The sequence below is a fragment of the Rhipicephalus microplus genome, chromosome X, assembly GCF_043290135.1.
Source record: "Rhipicephalus microplus isolate Deutch F79 chromosome X, USDA_Rmic, whole genome shotgun sequence".
In the NCBI taxonomy this organism is placed as follows: domain Eukaryota; kingdom Metazoa; phylum Arthropoda; class Arachnida; order Ixodida; family Ixodidae; genus Rhipicephalus; species Rhipicephalus microplus.
In genome coordinates, this window is record NC_134710.1 from 318,837,552 (window position 1) to 318,856,468 (window position 18,917).

The 18,917-nt window shown below is 42.8% G+C and overlaps 1 protein-coding gene across 3 annotated transcripts in view; it reads left to right on the top strand.

The window, feature by feature from the left end:
- The window catches only part of drosha (ribonuclease 3 drosha), a 277,020-nt gene that overhangs the window by 108,931 nt on the left and 149,172 nt on the right, over positions 1–18,917 (top strand). For all 3 annotated transcript variants that reach the window (XM_037413695.2, XM_075879566.1, XM_075879567.1), the window contains 2 exons: positions 10,362–10,529; positions 18,207–18,513. In XM_037413695.2, coding sequence (XP_037269592.2) covers positions 10,362–10,529; positions 18,207–18,513 — 475 coding nt within the window. The remainder of the gene's footprint in view (positions 1–10,361; positions 10,530–18,206; positions 18,514–18,917) is intronic.

Consider the following 18,917-nt stretch of genomic DNA (forward strand, 5'->3'; position numbering starts at 1 on the left):
ATCATTATATATGGTTTTTTTTGCCTCTTGACCCAATGCATAAAATGAGATTAAGTCAACCCATCGCTATAACTGATATATCATTATATGTGGTATTGCTGTGAGTGGACGGCACTGTATTCGCACACCCCTTGCGACAACCTGAACGTACTTCGTTTCTGCCTCTTGTGTGGGGCCACCAAGTGCATTGTAGAGGCTTGTTACTTACAGGAACATGTACAGCTCACCATTTTCACATTTGTGTAACCGCATACTACTCACTACATACGAGCATGGTCAGGAGTGAAGTTGGTACGAAGATCATTTGCACAGTCAACATTTTGCAGTCCACTGTTTGGAACCACCCACCATCATGAAGCAGCTTGTCCGTTCTGCTGTCCCAAAGTGTCTGTAAAGGCATTATAAACTGCACCTTTTTGTTTAGGAAATATTTGTAATGCCATCTTTTGGATAGTGGCATGAGCGCTCATGGTGGTTATCTCATTGCATTCTTTAGAGATCTAAGCACCGGGCAAAGCAGTGGCGCATGAATATCACAGGACTTATTCCCCCGTTTTAGTAGAAAGTGGCAAAGACTTTAGTGAAGATTTATGAAAGATGAAAGTCATGTTCGTTCATCTGTTAAAGAAAAAAGTGCAGTTCCGATTACAACATTCACGAAGGCAACACAGTCAACAGAAGTTTCTGATGTGCATATCTACATGCAAAAAAATGAAACAGGCACACCTTGGTGAATGCTTACAGTGTTACTCCACTGTTTCGAAGTGCTGCTAAAAGACTGGAATGGAAGAAAAAGGAGCTGTACGTATACATAAGTCCGTATACTTGCTTTCTGTATACAGTCGATCACGGACATATCGAACTCGAAGTGGATCGCGAAATAGTTCGATATATCGACAATTTCAAATACAAACTATGCTCATTTGAAGCCTAAGTTAAAGCATTTCGGGCCTCCAAAAGTGTTACAAGCACTACATAACGATTTGCTCACAGCATAATGAGGAACAAGTTGAAATCAAGGCTTCGACGGATGCCCGTCTTATTGGAAAGAATCGTCGAATAAAAGGCCGAAAAACGCCGATTACAACAGAATAAATGATAATGACGTTTCGGCACCCAGAACGGGAGCCTTGTTCACCATGACCTCATTGTGAACAAAGCTCCCATTGTGAGTTCCGAAACTTCATTATATCTTTTATTCTGTTGTGATCGGCAATTTTTGCTTTTTTATTCAACGAAGAACAAAGTATGAATTGCAAATTACGAGCACTTTATTTCGCATAATAGTCTGTAAACTTGTCTTGCTTTTTGCGCGCCATCAAGTTCTAGTCTTTTCAAATAAGCGAATTCAGCTCCTTTGGCCACAACAGCACTGATTCACGCACAACGCCGACGGAAGCTTTGTAGTGTGGCGGTAGCGAAGATGCAGTCAGTAACAGCTACGTCGTCATCTGCATTGATGAAGTCGCTCACTGTCCAAGATAGTGCCCGGAAATGCTGATAAGTTGCAGAATTCACTTGAGGCAACACACGCCGTTGTTAGCTGTCATTACAAACCCGAAGTCAACCACCTGGCCTGCAAGGAAAGTTTACGACGGTGCTTTGCTTGACGTCGGTATTAGTGCTAGTCATAGTTTTTTTTCGCCATGTGCGGGTCAACGTTCAGTTTAACTCCCGAATGAGGATTCATCAGGGACAAGGCAGGAAATACTCAAGGCACAACAAAGGACAACACCGAGTTCCATGGAGAAAAGAATATACTGAGGAGAGGTTGTTAAGTTGGGACACGGGTTTTAAAGGGCCGAAAATCGCAAAAAAAAAAAATGACTTTTTGAAGTTGACATTTCAAAATCTGCAACTATTTTTGCACTTATCTGAGAAGTTTCAAGCTTCTCGTGGCATTATTTCTGGCACAGAATCAATTTATAACACCCCTGTGAGGTGAATCTGAGCACAAATAGATGCCAAAGTTGTGCTCTTTCCACGCCGAACCGTTGCCGTTACGCACAAGCTATCGTGGTCATCTTGGTCTCATTTGGAAGGGTCGTTTTTCATCTTCGATTTCTCGCCACCAGTGGCTCACCTTGCACCGAGAAGCACCACCACGCAATTTTATTGGCTGCTTGGGGCACGTGACAAAACCTAGGCACCCGATTGGCCAAGGGGCATTTCCGGCGTCTGCTTCTTCATCGTGACGCGCACGGACATGTGCCATTTTGTCATTGTGCTGTAGACTGCCTGCCGCAGTAAAGAAGTACCTCACCGCACTGATTTGTGAAGCGGGTGTGGTGATCGTTCGTTCGCTGTGAACTTCAGAAAGAGCCCCGCTATCACTCAGGACAGAGAGTATAGCAAACTCGCGGCGTTCAACGGCGGTCGCCGAGTCACCGGTGTAGGCCTAACTCACGTACGAGCCCGTTGGTTGCCGACAACGTCGCTGAAAGCGGCAGTGTTTTGGAGCTTGAACAGTTACAGGACGGCAAGTAAAAAAGCAGAAGTGAAGCTACGAGAGATAGCAATCTTTGCAATGATGGAACGGATGCACAGTCTTATCGCTAAACGCGCCAATGTCGCGGGTGCCCCCCGTCTGACGTGAACTGCGTGACGGGTCATCAGAGTAGAATTCGCTGCGCGTCGGCAAACAACAGAAAATCAATCCGTTTACGGTGAACGTGCTCGCCGCCCGCATAATGAAGGCTACTGGCAACAGGTAGAGTGCTTGTAACAGCACACCCGCAACAATGATCATATTGCGCCGCGGCCTCCACTCGAAAATGTGGCAATTTTACGTGAAAAAGAAACTAACACCTTGCTGCTCTTGCAGCCTTGAAATTGATGAGAGAGTGCGCGAGTTCGGTCTGCGACATTAACAATTCAATCTGGACAAGCCGGAAAACATCGCTTTATCATACGACAGATCGTGGATGACTCGTGCACATTCGTCGCACATAGGCGTCACCGAATCAATTAGCGACAGTCGGCAGACGAGCCCACGACGACCGCATCAGCTCGCAAGTGTGTCTCTGCGGAAAACATGCAGTGGGCATTGAAAAAACGTCATGTAAGTGACGCAAAACAGAAGGACTACATGCCTAGTGCCTACTGAGAAAGCTGAATTTGCAAATCATTGTAAATAAACAGCTTTTTCATGCTACTGTCTGGCCGAAATGGACTTCTTGTGTTTTTGCATGATTTCTCAGGATTCAAATTTTGCTGCAGTTGCAAGCTTGTCTAAAGGATATTTCTGCCTCCAGGGCAGCTAGGACTGTCATTTTTGTTGTGACATGTAGCTGTATCTTTAGTTTACACAATGGTTGGTGTGAACTTTTGATAGAGATCTTCAAAAAATTTAATTTTTATCAGAAATTAAAGCATAAAGTAGGTGTGTCGGCAACACTGAAATGCAAGGTGCGACAAACCTTGCTAAGATTATCAAATAAAAAAAAGCACTCCTACAGTTGTGTAGCTTATGTTCATCAGTACACAGGCATGTGCCAATAGTAGCTCTGCAATATAAATTTCTTGTGTCATACCGGCAAACAATAGGTAATTAGTTTTAGGATATCTCAAGACTAATTGGTATAGAGGAACAGTAATTATATTTTTGAAATCAGCATCAAAAACTCAATCACACTGTGAATTTTCTTTATAAATGCATGAAAATATCTGGCATTTTGTCTCAAGTACAGTGTCCCCCCTTAAATCACATTTTCTGATGTGGGAAGTAGGGAAGAGTAAAGGACTCCTCACAATGATAGGCACGCTACGGCAGCTCGTGTATGTGCAACGAGCGCCAACGAGAGAAACGCAAGCTGTTTTCGAACACGCCAGGTGGCATCGCTGCCGCTTCTGATAGACGAGCTGGAAAAGCAGAACATTTGTGCTGATTATGAGCAAACGTACTGTGATACTCACTTGTATTGGCCGCAAGATCGAGCAGAGTCGCCACCTAGCGGCAACTGGCCGAAGTGGCGAAGTGTGGATTGCTCTGTGCGTTGTCTGCTAGCCATGTCGTGTTTCTATGTGCGCGTGCGTGATACACGTTCTCAAAGTGTGGTTTGTTGGGTCATGTAAGCGCGAGTGTGTTTCTGCGTATGCCTGAAGCAACGTACAAAAGCATTTAGTCTTGCTTGGCTGCTAATTTCATTTTAATAAGATCAGCCAGTGCAACTTTCCAGAGCGCTGTTTATTGTTGTTATACCCTCCATTCAGCAGAATAATTTCAGAGTGGGTGCCACTTTCTGTTTCAAGCACATTGCAGAATGCTCTTGGCATCCTCCCAAATAGGAGGAATAATAAATGCTGTGCGATTGCAGCATTTTATAGCGACTCCATTGTAAAAAAAAAAAAAAAGCTGGCTCTGGTTTATGCATTTGCGCATTGTTGGTAGGGGTATAACTATGGCACTGTCATTTACCTATCATGCGACGATCCTTAGTTGTGTTTATTTCGCCGTGGTATCACTACATAGAAATGTTACTATCACATAAACTGTGACACAACGGTACTTAAGCGGCATTTAAAACAGAGTTACCGTGCGCACCGTGTGTTTAGGTTTAAGGATGCTTCCAAAAGTCCAGACGTTGAAAATTAATTCAGATGGCATGCCTTATATATATTATTGTATGATCTTACTGAAAATTTCATCTTTTTTTACATCTTTTTTTACATTGTCTTCAGCGTTTGTGTGGCATTTTTAGTGACCGACGGGAGTGGTCATTTTTTGTCTGAAAAAAAAAAAAACAAAAACATGCTTGGCTTATTGTACCACTGTCATGCACGTAATCTATCAATGAAAGCTTTCTGCTGAACTCTTACATAAATTTTTTTATATTCTTACTGGTGCAAGAACATGTGCGCACACGTGCTCAACGCAGTGTAGTGCAAAGTGCCGTCAGCCACTGAGCTTTCCTGACTAGACTTATAGACTGTCCCAAATTTCATGGGGAACAAAATGAGAGAAAAAAAAAGTGCGTATAAGGTGCGAACAGTGATACTGAACTAATTGCACAGATATGCGGGCTTTCTACGATCTTTCTTTCTCTCTTTTTTTGTCGTATACAGATGACAAAGATGTAAATAAGTAGTTCAGTCAGGCTACAGCAGTGCGTAACAGGTGGAACACAAGCTAACCACGTACAAACAACAAAGCAAAGGCGTGATTTAGTGCGAAAGCATGCTGAGATCGTGTCACCCAAAGTGAGCATCCCTATGAAAGGCAGAATGCGCTTTACTCGCGGGTAATGTTAACGTTGCATAGGGGTCGTGCACCGATTCAGTAGAGAAGAGTGTAGATATTAAAAATAAACTGTAGTCAACGCATTTTATCCGCCGACAATTGGCTCGGACTGCACGCATCGAAGTGGCGCTGTGTGTATTTGTACACGCCCCGCCTTACCGCCTATCCACACTTTCGCGGGAAAGTGCTGTTATCTATAGTTCGATCTCGGCACGAATAGCACTTGTATGCTTTTCGCAGCCTCATTATGGCTCCTTTTGTGGATCTACAATACATTTGCAGTTTTGCACTTCTTGTTATTTCTGTTGATTGCAAGGAAGCAACAGCGTAAATCAGCTGGATATTCACCATGATAGGCTTTTTTCTTTTTCAGATATGGTAAGTTTGGGCTATGGAAAATAATGTAACAGTGACATGTTATTTAATTTGTCTTGCGTGATGAAGCACCTCCGAATTATTCTTTACCATGTGTGTCACTATACCTACACACGAGTATCATTCACAGCGGCATGGGTTGGCCGACTGCGACCATATAGACAAAAACTTGGCCAAGTGAGGTTACCTCGTACAAAACGTAAACAGGAAGTGATTATTCAAACAACAAATCACCGTACTGTGTCAGGCACGTCTTATTCTTGACTCGGCAAGCTCCGGTGAGAACAGTGGCCCACGTACTGCTTTTCAATAGTTGTGACCGTTGTACACGAGAACAGCTCCCTGTTGCCTCTGGCATTAAGAGCCGTATACGCTATCGTTCTTGTCTAAGAATTCTAGGGTTTCATCCCTGAGGCACACAACAGCACAGTGCCGAAGGAAAGCTACGAAGCTGTGGCGCCAACCATTTTCGGAAAAGTGGTCGCGAGCTTCAAGAACGACCGCTTTCGACCTCAAGTGATATAAACCAAACTCGCAACCATGAAGACCAATGCTCACTGTAGGCTGCATAACAGCTGCATAAAAATTCACACTCAGAACTCCAGCCGGCTATCGACAACGTGGTCATATGAGTGGTGATGTGAATGACACGAGACGCTGCTGTGCCCACACATTCCCACAACCCCCTGCAAAAGCATGTTACTTCCGCCACACTATTCGCTCTGCAGGTCGCATTGCGAGGGCCTTCCTTGGCTTTCCTTCCTCCATGCCCAGTTTCCACCGTCGGCATGTAGGCGATATCGATGTCACTCGTGACTTTGTAGTTGGCAGCCGCTGCTTTGATGGGAAAAAGCTAGAAAAAACGTAGCCTCCGAGACATGTATTTTAAAACCGAGAATACCAAAATACGTTACGAGGTTGCACATCTCGAAGGCCATAAGCCTCGTTAACTCATCGCTTCATACTGTGCACTAACAAAAAAGATAGGGAATGCAAACATTGAAACAAGATTGCAGAGTCACTTTGCATGCTCATTTTTTCCACCCTCAGCAATCGGTCTTTTTGAAGGACGCTCCGCCTGTGCATTGAGACCTGCAGGTCGCGCATCAAACATACCGGTGCACTTGCAAGCGCCACGCAACAAACCAAATCAGGGCGATAAACTTACATCGCTTCTTTGTCACCTGCACGTGAAAAGGAATCGGAACTTGTTAAAACATGACCGATAATTGATCAATATTTGCTAGGAAGAATGCATTTTCTGGGCTTTGATGCGGCGCAGCTTTCGATATTGGCCGCAAGATCGAGCAGAGTCGCCACCTCGCGGCAATTGGCCGAAACGGTGAAGTGTGGATTGCTCCTTGCGTCGTGTTTCTATATGCGCGTACAGTGCGCGTACGTCATGCATGTTCTCAAAGTGTGGTTTGTCAGGTCATGTCAGCGTGAGTGTAACTCGGCTGCTAATGCATTGTAATAAGATCGGCGAGTGCAACTTTCAAGAGTGCTGTTTATTGTCGTCGTACCTTCTATTCACCAATATAATTTCACAGTGGGTGCTGCTTTCTGTTTCAAGCACATCGCAAAATGCTCTTGGCATCCTCCCAAACATGAGGACCATTAAATGCTGTGTGATTGCAGCGTTTTATGGCAACTTGCTTGAAAAAAAAAACAAACTAAAAAAATGGCTTTATAGGTCATGCATTTGCGCATGTTGGTAGGTGTACAACCACGGCACTGTAGTTTATCGATCATGCGAGAAGCCTTAGTTGTGTTTACCGAGCCGTAGTACCATTACATATAAATATTACAATATTTCTATGTAAACATTACTATCACACAAACTACGAGACTTCGGTTACTTACACGGTACTTAAGGGAAGATGCTACTCGAAGACACTTTTTTTTTAATATTCGCCCTAAAGAAATGAAACTTGAGCTGTTTATGGAAATGTTTATGCTGATTTCAAATATATAATTAGTTTTCTTACAAGTTACACACTTTTAGCTCTGCAACCTGACAAAGTGAAAACCTTAACCCTTTTGCCCCCCTCTTTTCATCTCTAAAATTCTGTAATTTTTTACTATTCGTAGTTCATAATGCTTCAAATAAAGTGTAAAGTGCAAATAACTAATTAGGAAGCACATACAAAATATGTAATACGCGTGAAAAATAATAGACGTAAAAAGTCCATATTTCACCTATCCTAGTAATGGTATACATACAATTTTTTATTATACAATAAAATATTGAAAATTAAACTAGATAATTGCATTTGTCATACTTTGGAAAAAGTTGGGCAAAATTTCATGCAGATTCGAGCACTAGAAGTGCCCGAAAAAGGAGGGGCACATTGGAAAAAATGGCAAAATTTGTGTTTTGAGAAAAACGAGTTTTAAAGTTAAAACTGAGTTTTTATTTATGAAAGATATCATTAAATCAGATGAAATTTGCATACCAAAAAGAACAATCCTTCTTGTAGTGGCCACTGCGACTAAAATACGCCAGCACCACGAGTTTGTCCCTCTCGGCGTTTTCGAGCCTACTCCTCACAGACATTTCACTCACAGACAGGGCCATGAAACGCTTGCCAAACTTGCGCTCCATCTGGCAGAGCCTTGTGCCAACTGCAAGCTAGGAAGAAGTTCAACAGGACTGCGAAATCTAAACTAAGTCCAGTGTCATGCAATTTTGCAGCCATGTTTGTGCCACATACCGTCGTACATAATGGCGATGTCATCCCTGCTACGTTCGCTCACTGCGAGTTCTTTCGACCTGTCAAGATTGGCGCTGACGTCGTCCATTGCTGCATCATGAACTTTCCAGCTGACGGGTGTGAATGACTTTGATGCATTGGCTTTTGCAAGCCAACTGCCGCAAGTCGCACCAGCTGCTCGTAGCCTATTCCTACAGAGCGCGCCGCACAACGGCTTTCACTTGCGAGCAATGCCTTTTTTCATTCATAACGGAGATAATTAAACGAGAAAAGCATCGTTCAACTGCGCTGCCCGACAAGACATGGACCCCGCAAATAGGTTTCACTGCACGTACAGGCGCGCAGCAGCCAATGGCGGTCCCCGATTCGTACCATGTGATAACCCAGTCGCGGCACTCGAAAAACGCGCATAAGAGTGATTCTTTTTATTATTTCTTGCGCTGCATCAGCAAGAGAAACTGTTGTTATTTGAAAAGTGAGGCTCTTCTACTCATGCGATCTCGACTCTTCTACTCATGCGATCTGCAATGGCTAGCGGGGCGCATTATCGACGGCAAGGTGCTCTAAGACTGCACACTTTCGACCTTTTAACAGGCACCTTGTGTTTTTAGGTAAAATTTTAAAGCATTTCCAGTTAAGTCTCGACCTGTATTATTTTTTTCATAACAGTAGAGGTACTAATCTTATCAAAACAGGCGAAAACAAAAATCGGTAATTTTGAAAAAAAACTCGCGTTTTTCGAAACACATCTCCCCTTAAAACGGAGTTACCGTGCACAACCGTGTGCTTAGATTTAAACAAGCTTCAAGGAGCCCAGACGTTGAAAATTAATTCAGACGGCATGCCTTATATATAATTTCGTATAATTTCACTGAAAATTTTATCTTTTTTACATTGTTTTCAGCGTTTGTGCGGCATTGTTAGTGACCGACGAAAGGCAGTGGTAATTTTTTGTCTGAAAAAAAAAAAAAAAACACGCTTGCCCCATTAATCGGGCCTTTGTTGTAGCACTCTCATGAACGTAATCCACCAATGAAAGCTTTCTGCTGAACTCATATATATAATTTTATATTTGTTCTGGTGCAAGAATATGTGCGTACACATGGTGTACGCACATGTGTCGTCAAAGCGGCGTCAGCCACTAATCTTTACTGACTAGACTTATCGTCTGTCCCACATTTCATAGTGAACAGAATAAGAGAAAAAAATCACTATATGAGTATAAGGTGCGAACGGTGGTACTGGTCGAATCGCTCAGATTTGCGGCCTTTCTACGATCTTTCTTTCGCTCTTTTTTGTAGTATGCAGATGACAAAAATTGACAAAAGATGACAAAAGTTGTTAAGTCACGCTCCAGCATGAGTAGCAGGCGGAACACAAGCTAATCACGTACAAACAACAAAGCAATGACGTGATTTATTGTGAAAGCATAATGAGATCGAGTCACCCAGGACGAGCATCCCCATGAAAGGCAGAATGCGCTTTACTCGCGGGTAATGTTAATGTTGCATAGGCAGCGTGCCCCGATTTATTAGAGAAGAGCGTAGATATTAACATAAACTGTAGTCATCGCATTTTATTCGCCGACGATCGACTCAAACCAGATGCAACGAAGCGCTGCTGCGTGTATTTGTATTTATATATGCGCTGCCGACCACCTATCCACACTTGCGCGGGACCATGCTGCCACCTATAGCCCGATCTCGCTGCAAACATTGGATGTTCCATGATGCGGGAGTTCGATATACGGGCTCACTGCTCCTATATTTTTGCATGGGAAATTTAAGGGGATTTCTCAACTGTTCAATGCAGCCAATAATTCGATAAACCAGAGTTTGATATATCCGGGATCTACTCTACTTGCTGTCTGTATAGATATGTTTGCATTTTGACATGGCATCTAAAAATATCGAAAAAGTTTTGCATCGAACTAGTGGTAATGTGGGCGGAAATTTAGGACTGCAAAGTGCTAACTGCTGTTTCAAGATACCAGAATTTATCCTAACAAGAGTATCATTTTATTTTTCTTGCAGATGAATGACGGCCCTTTGTGCCGATGCAGTGCCAAGGCTCAGCGATCAGGCATTCGGCATGGAATTTATCCTGGGGAGGAGCCGCTCACTTCTTGTGACCCCAACACTAATAACATTGGGCGTTTGCACCATTATCGTATTGTAGTCACTCCACGTACCAATTTTTCTGTAAGTACATCTTTCTCGAGCTTGTATTTGCAGCGCCTTGCTACTGTGTCATTTGTTTTCCAAAGCTCAGGTTGTAGATTTTGACAAATTATTCCAGAAGTGTAGATTTTGACAAATTATTCCAGAAGCTTTGCCCTTATTTATATACTCGAGCTGGGTAGTTCGTCACCGTAAAATGCCGATCTAGCCCCCCCTCCTCTGCGGCCATTTTTTTTTACACATTGAGCATCGTCTGTATAAAAAGAACCACAAAAATGAGTACACTGAATGCGTATCTAATGTCATTCATAAAATTTCGTTGTCATGTAAATAAAAAAGCATTTCATTAAAAGCATGGATGGGCATTTTTTATTTTTAGCGGCTCTCCCACCGTCATCTTGAATTTTGGCCTGGAGCAGAGCAAGCCCTTCCTCCCCTCCTTCATATCCGGTCGCATTATCCATCACTGTAGGGGCTTGCTCGGCATTTTACAGTAAACTACCCTGGGGGCGTTAAAGGGGGTCGAATCATGCAAAAATATAATAATCCACAACAGTGAAAGTTCCGCCCTAATAAAACATTTTTTGAACTACCCATCAGCTGCTCATAGATTCTAGTTTAAAAAAAAGATATTTAAATAATCAAATAATTTTTTTGTGATATTTTGGTTCCAGCAGTGTTTTTGTAAATGCAACCAAATAGGCGGGGCGCTTTTATCCTGATTCCTTCAAAGTTTCGGCCATTTCGCAAAGGCTTGTGACTTGTTTGCACATTAAACCACATCACAAGGGCTGTGCGTTGGCTGAAACACACTATGAACCACTTTTTAAGAGACTTGCACCGGGCAACAATTCTTGTGTTTTTTATGAAGTGTCTCTACTGTATTTAGTGCACCTTGAACTTGGCTGTGATCAGTACTTCTGTACCGTATTTGCACGGTTGCAAGTCGATGCCCTCTTACTTTAGCGTGTCTACCAGTTAGGAAAAATAATGCGCCTGCACTGGCGTAGCTCTGCGCTTCACATGGAACGTGCGATTGCGTCCTCATCAAGTGCATTTACAAGAGACAAGTTTTCTGTCGGGAAAAGTGTCGTCGTTTTCGCGTTGGCTACCTTATCCACAAATTTAAAAGCTATACAGCTTTTCGATGCGAGCTTTGGCCTTTGCTGGCATTATGCACAAGCTCGGCGAACTTTTGTCGCTGTTAATTTCTCTGCCGCGACCCTAAACATTTTATCCCACGTGCTTCTCTGGATCAGTGCTTAAGTGCAATTTTTCCGATGTCTAATCTTCATGTTGTCTCGTACAAACGCCCTGTGACAACATGCCGAACCATCCCATGGCCATCTCGAAGTACACGGGTGTTTGATTGGCCTGGTCAGCTTTGGTTGCTTTTCACTGGCTGTGGCGGATAATCAGTTGCGGCTTTGTATGGAATTTCTGTAACTTTTTGTGGTGGCTCTACTTGAAGGAAAGGGGGCATGGGTGGCAATTGCAACACTTGAATGGTTGTTTGCAATTCAATTGTAATGTCTTTGTTTAATGAACAATCGGTACCATTCAGCGCACCAAATTTCAGTTGGGATAATGTGCATACCGTATTTTCTCGCATATAACCCGCCCTCCTAACTTTGAAGTTTTTGAAAAAAGAGAAAAAAAATCCTCGTGTATAACCTGCAGGCTTAGCTTCAAAAATACTGTTTTGGGAAGTCAAAACTGCACAGTCACAATCTCGTTTACAAAATAACTTTAGTTGAAAGCGATCACTGCAACATTGACGGGGCCGATTCCCGTTCCTTGAATCATCGCCCAACTCGCTGCTGTCGCTGCTGCCATGCGAGGCTTCATCGCCCCTCTTGAAGACGCAGTCGTCTTCAGTGCCGTCGCAGCATTTCCTTATGCCGCACTTTTTTAAGCTCTTGCTCACCATGTCGGCTGGAATCGGCCGCCACGCAACCACGATCCACTGGCACAGCAGCGCAATGTCTGGCCTCCGTCGGTATGAGGATGTACAGCCCGTCGGCTACCCACTTAGCATACAGCCGCTTCACGGGCTCCTTGGACGGCTTATTGAGGCACACATCCAGTGGTTGTAGCATGGACGTCATGCCATCGGGTATGATCACGAGGTCGGTGCGGTGGTCAGTAAGGCGTGGTTTCGCTGTGTCAGTGCAGTGGCCTCGAAACAAGTCTAACACCAGCATGGACCGCCGTGCCAACATGGCACGTGTCCTCTTCTCCCAGATGATGTGAAGCCAGTCACAGACGAGGTCACTATTCATCCACACATTATCTTCGGTTCACACAGCAGTCTCCAGTGGCAGCAGAGTCCTGTGTAATAGGCACACCCCGAGCTCGATCCAATATTTGCGAGAAAAAAGTGCGCTTATTGTACGAGTCAATAAGGTATAAGCAGGGTACTATGTATGCATTAAACAGAAGTTTCGTTTGAGAAATTTCTGTTTACTGTGAGTCTATGGTAATTCTTTTCAGTATAGGGCATGCAATCATTAGGGTGTCTACCAGCCTGAATAACCTGGAAAAGTCGGGGAAGTTGGACCCTGCTGGAAAAGTCAGGGAATTTCTGAAAAGCCTGGCCAGGTCATGGAAACTGACAGTGGTCTGTGCGACCATTAAAAAAAATAAGTGTTACCATTGATCAAAGCTTAATAAGTGACTCAGTCGGCTGCAATTACAGTGAACTGTTAAAAGGCATGAAAAAAAAAAAAAATGGGGCATAAATGTTTGCTAGGGTAAACACATAAGGATACACTGAAGTTTACTGATGTTTTGGTGCCAAATACGGGAGCCTTATTCACAATAAAAGCCATAAGAAAGACACAGCGTACTCAAGTACGCCTAAGTATGGGACGTAGGCAATGAGAGTGCATTTTCAAAAGCGTCCCATCACTCCTGGATCTGGATACCAGATGTAGGCATGATGCAAGCTTCTTTTCTTTGTCCACATTACACATGCTTGACCAGTAAATTTAGTACCCTGTAGATTCCACATGTTCAGTGAGAGTATTCGAGACCACGCATCGTTTTGTGACGTCATGTTCGTGTTGTTTAACTCTTTCATTACCGCACGAAAATGGTTGTTTTTCATGTGTCTCTGGAAAATCGTTTTTGCCAGTTTGTAAAGTACTCCAGCGAGCATTGCAGCATACCAAACTTTGCACAATGAAATGCTCTTCCGAAAAATTATATGTTGTAGAGCAACAAAAATATTTTAAAATGAATAAAAATGTGAGAAGTGTGTAATTTTTGGTTGTTAGACGGTAAGCAGTGCAATAAAAAACACTATGTGCAAAAATATTCAAAACAAGGAAAATTCAGAATATACTTGTAGATGAATGACCTAAGAACAGTACAAAAATAATGTTGTACAAAATGTTTCTCTTCACAAAGACAAAGAAAATAAGAACCAAGGTGCTGCTTCATTGCTCGTGCCATGCGGTGAAGCATTGCATGGTTTTTCGTGAGGCACAAGTGAACTACACTTTTCTCAGTGACTTTTTGTTGTGTTGCGGTAAGTCTCCAGTTGTTCCAATATGTATGGATGCCTGTGATGTGAATAATCCCTCTATAAACGAGATGCCCAATGAACTTCGTTATTTTATCTAGCGTCGCCTCTTTCCATGAGCCATCTCACTTCGCATAGGTTGGCGTTCCAATATATGCATCCAAGCATATTTCTTTGCATTTTTGAGTACATCGCATTAAAAAAAGACAATATCGCGCGCAGTTCTAAAACGTTTCGCACTACTCCATAGTCAGGGCCAAGATGTGCTCCGGGGGCCTTCTTGTCGTTAAGAGAAGGTCTGCAGCTGGCGCCAGCACACCACGCCCCAGCGAAATGTGGTCCTCGCACATAACCAGAGTAGCTTTAAGATTGTGCACAAAGGTCAGAAGCTATACGCACTTGTGGCGGAGACAACTTGAGGATGTAAACAAAGCAAACCCATGAACGGCTTTGAATGTCTCAGGCTGACGCAAAACATTGTCGCCATAAAACTTGATGCTGAGGTGCGGTCATCCTCGAACTCTAAGCTCACCTTCATTTAATTCAGGTGGGGTTGCAAGGCAGTTTCGAACAGTGCATGTGGTTTGGAGCACTGATGTGTACCCATGCGTGCGGGACAACGGCGTCATAGGAGCGATTAGTGACACTAGATGATACCCTTTGTCTGATATAATGATGCAAGCAAAACCAACACTGATGGAAACTGTTAGAGAAGGCTGCCTCGACACTTTAAATACCCGGCGAACCTTCGTAAATATTTTTTTGTTGAACAAATGTTCTCCGACTCCTAGGAACAGATCTCTATTGAATAGCTGGCATAAACTTCTGGCAATAATTACAGCTCAACATTGTAAAATTGTGAAGCTGACACTTGAATTGAATTTGGCTTGCAAAGGCTCTTTTCATTACAGAATTCTGATGTTATTGTCGCATAGTCACGAGGGGCATGCACTTCTGTCAATTTCGCCAGCCAACTGCACTTTTTCAACAATAAACCCTCATTGGTTCGCTCAAAGGTCTGTCAAAAATTACTATGTTGCCAAAATGGGCAAATTCAAATTTATTCTGAAAGTTGAGTGGCTGGACTAACTACTAGAAAATGCCGGGTGCATGAAAAACAAATCTGACATGCCAATATAGACGATCCAAAAGCGTCGATCACCGGTGATCGATTTGAATAGGCATGGTAACGAAAGAGTTATCCCATTTATTGAAATGAGCAGTTCCACTGACGTAATGGTTGTCACAATATATGGCAGCCTATGATAAACAAGACCAGGGAAATCTCTGCTTGGCCACTTCTCCTTCACATTGACTAAAGCATTCTTTTGCTTCCATGTTGGTAGAAGCACTATTTTGATGCTTGTTGCTTCTGCATATCACAAGGCGTAGCTGACTTTTAAATTGCAACATTACTCACATCTGTAAATTTGGGCCTGTATGTCTGAGCAACGATTTTGGCTTGACTTGAAGGCCTTCTGGTTAGGCTAGAACTGCCATCAGCAGTGGCTTGCAGGGCTATGTTATGCTGTTTATTATTATTATTATTATTATTATTATTATTATTATTATTATTATTATTATTATTATTATTATTATTATTATTGGTGATGCAACAGCAAATGTCCTCAGCTGCACACTTATTGCTGGTACAGTATAATCTCGATGATACAATTACGGTTGATGCAAATTTTATGATGGTACGTATTTTAAGGTTGTTTTGGATCGACTACATTATATAAAATACACCAAATTCCGTGTTATACGAACGGTTTTCCAAGCCACTGTGGATGGATAGTACAAATGTGCGATCGACCGCTGTACGCCAGCAACGCAACACGGCTTGTCTGTGGGAGGAAGGCCTGTTCACCTTTGACCTTGAAGGGAGTGAATGCATCAAAACTCATCGGAATTTTCTTCACTTTAGTAGCCAGAAAACCACGCCGCGAGGCTGACTCGAAAAAAATCGGTTCGAGACCAATTTTCCTGCCACGTGATAGCATATCGCCTTTTTGCTTTATGGCTTTGACTTCACCGGCTGCTCTATCTCTCAAACCACGTGACGTAAACAACCAGCCGCTAATTCAACATGGCGGCAAAGGCATCGGCGGTAGATCGCATCTGGGCTATCGCAAACTGCCCACGCACCACGTCCAAGTTGCAGCAGCAGCGAGTTGGCATGCACCGTGTCCTGCTTTTGCACTGTCAGCTGAATTCATTGCCGCAGCTGTGTTCGCTCGTGTCATTTATGCTGGCGTGTCTTCCAAAATAATGTTAGTAAAGGTGTAAACTGCGTCTTTTGAGTGCCTTGCATGCATAATTAGAACTCGTTATGAAGTTCAGTGCTTAGGAAACGGGGAAAATGGAATGAATTCTCGAGCGGCCATGGCGGCGGCGGGGGTGGCATGTACACGTGGAACAGAACGAATGTGAACGTTTTTGACGGGCGCGGACATGGTTTTTCTGCTGCTGTGGCATTTTCGCTTGAATTTTTTGGAGTGAATTCTCCAGGACTCATTTTTTTCAGGTCGACTTCACGGCATGGTTTTCCGCCCACTTAAGCGGCGAAGTGAGTGAATTTCTAATGAGTTTGGCCGCTTCCGCTCACTCTGATGTCAACTGTGAACGCGCCGCGCCAGCAGCATGAGCGAGGAAACCGGGGCACTTTATTGAGAGACGGTGAAGGCAGGAAAGCTCAAAATAACATCACAGACTTTTTTCAGCAAGGGGTAGTTGCCAATAAAGTTCTTGTTCATCTTTAACATCAGCTATAAATTGTTTTTGGTTCATACAAATTCGGGACGATACGAATATTTTACGTGCTTCTTTTGAAATTTGTATCATTAAGATTCTACTGTAGTTCGCGTTTCAAATGTAGCATTTGGTTAACTCCAGTGAAATTTCTAGTCTCAGTTTCTTGAGATTGTGTTATTGAATCTGTAGTTATTTTTTAGCATCACGTTCATAGAAGAGTACGTAAACAAAGGTAACATATGCCGACATTCACGATTCATCTGTGGAATCGGGGAAGCTGTTGCAACTTGACAGATTTCTTCTTACCACCACATATTCAAACGTCGGCACTTCAAACGCCAGCCCAAGCTTTCATAGCATGCGTCCGAGGACTTTTGTAATACTTCAAACGTTGGAGCACTGAGAAATAGAACAGCAACATGCTCGCAGGAAAAAAGAAAATTTTGCCGTACGGCTTTCTTCTTGCAACATTCTTGTTAGTTGTTGTTAAGGCAAGGTGCCCAGAATATTCGAATAGTACTTATTCTCTTTTTGCTGATAATATAGTTTATTAGGCGGGGATGCAAACCAATAGTAAATACAGCAATCCAGGTCGGATCAGATTTAATCTAATCCACATTCTAAATAGGTAAGTCAGTAAATACAGCATTTCAGGTTGATTTAATGCAATCCAATCCACATCCTGAGCGGCGTGGGCTACAATCACTATAGTGAACTGGAATATACTCCAGTGGCGGAACCGGCAAGGCTCATGTGTCCTCCCTTACATGGATGCTGCAAGATGGCACCACTTCCACATTTCCTAGCAGCTTTGACTGCGTTGTTGGACTGTAACAGGTTCCTTCGAACTTTCATCTGCAATTAATTTTATTAACTTGTGTGTTTGCTTCCTGGTTCTTTCAGACACCAAACAGCCAGCTAGCTCACTGCTGCAAAGGTTTTATTTTTGGCCAGGTGTAGATATTTTTTCACATTTACCGCGCACGCTCAGAACATTGAGCACGTGCGGTAAATATGTTTCTTTTTTAATTTTTTATATGAGTGCCTCATATATATATATATATATATATATATATTGCCATTCCAGGTTTCGTTTCCAATGCTCAGTTTTCCTACCAGACGTTCCGGTCATGGAACTTGCTTTCGATTATCATGGAAAACCTGGAAAAGTCGGGGATTTCGGAAAAATCAAATTGGTAGACACCCTGATTATGGATGTCCCGCGCAGGATTCGTAATGGGCTTGGCTTGCATCAGATTTTCTCATGTTATGTGATATGAAGGCACCCATATCTCATGGTTCATATGTTATAACAGAAGTATGGCATATTATACTGGGAGCCACAACTGTGGTTGCTATGAATAATTTTATTGATGTTTTAAATTTTCTGTCATCTTTTTTTCTGTTTCTTGAAATAGGTGAAGTGCCCTACCACCATCAAGCATGATGGGCATGAATTTGCATTTGAAGGCTTCTCTCTGCTTTCACATTGGCCACTTCCAAAGCTGCCTACGTGCCGAGAGATCAGATTCAACATTGAGTATGCAGTACTCTATATAGAAGAGCAAATGCCTGAGAACTTCACTGTAGAAGGCCTTGAACTCTTTACACGTTACTTGTTCTTCGAAGTGCTAGAAATGCTTGACCTCGACTGGCGGGCTCATGGAGACAAGGACGGGTGCCCTAGGTTCCACTTCATGCCTCGGTTTGCACGAAAATTGGAAGGTGAGTGTTATGTTGCTTAGTGCAGGATTTGCATAAGAATGCCATCTCTCAGCAGCCCTGTGCAGTCTTACTTTACTCAACAAGAGCTGCTGGAGGGTGGTCTTAGGCAGTAACTAGTTACTAGTAATGTATTACCAGTAACTAGTCAATTTTTTTGAGTAACTTGTAACTCTAGTTACTTAAAAGTTATAGAAACTTGTAATTGTAATACTGGTACTTTTTTACACAGTAACTGTGATGCAAAATGTTGTTACAGTTAATTTTGTTTTTATAAAAAAAATACAAAACAGCAACAATTGTTTAAGGCCGACGCTTTTCACTTGTTTGAACTTCCTTCTTTACCATATTCTTGCCACCTTTCAGCAACAATTGTTTAAGGCCGACGCTTTTCACTTGTTTGAACT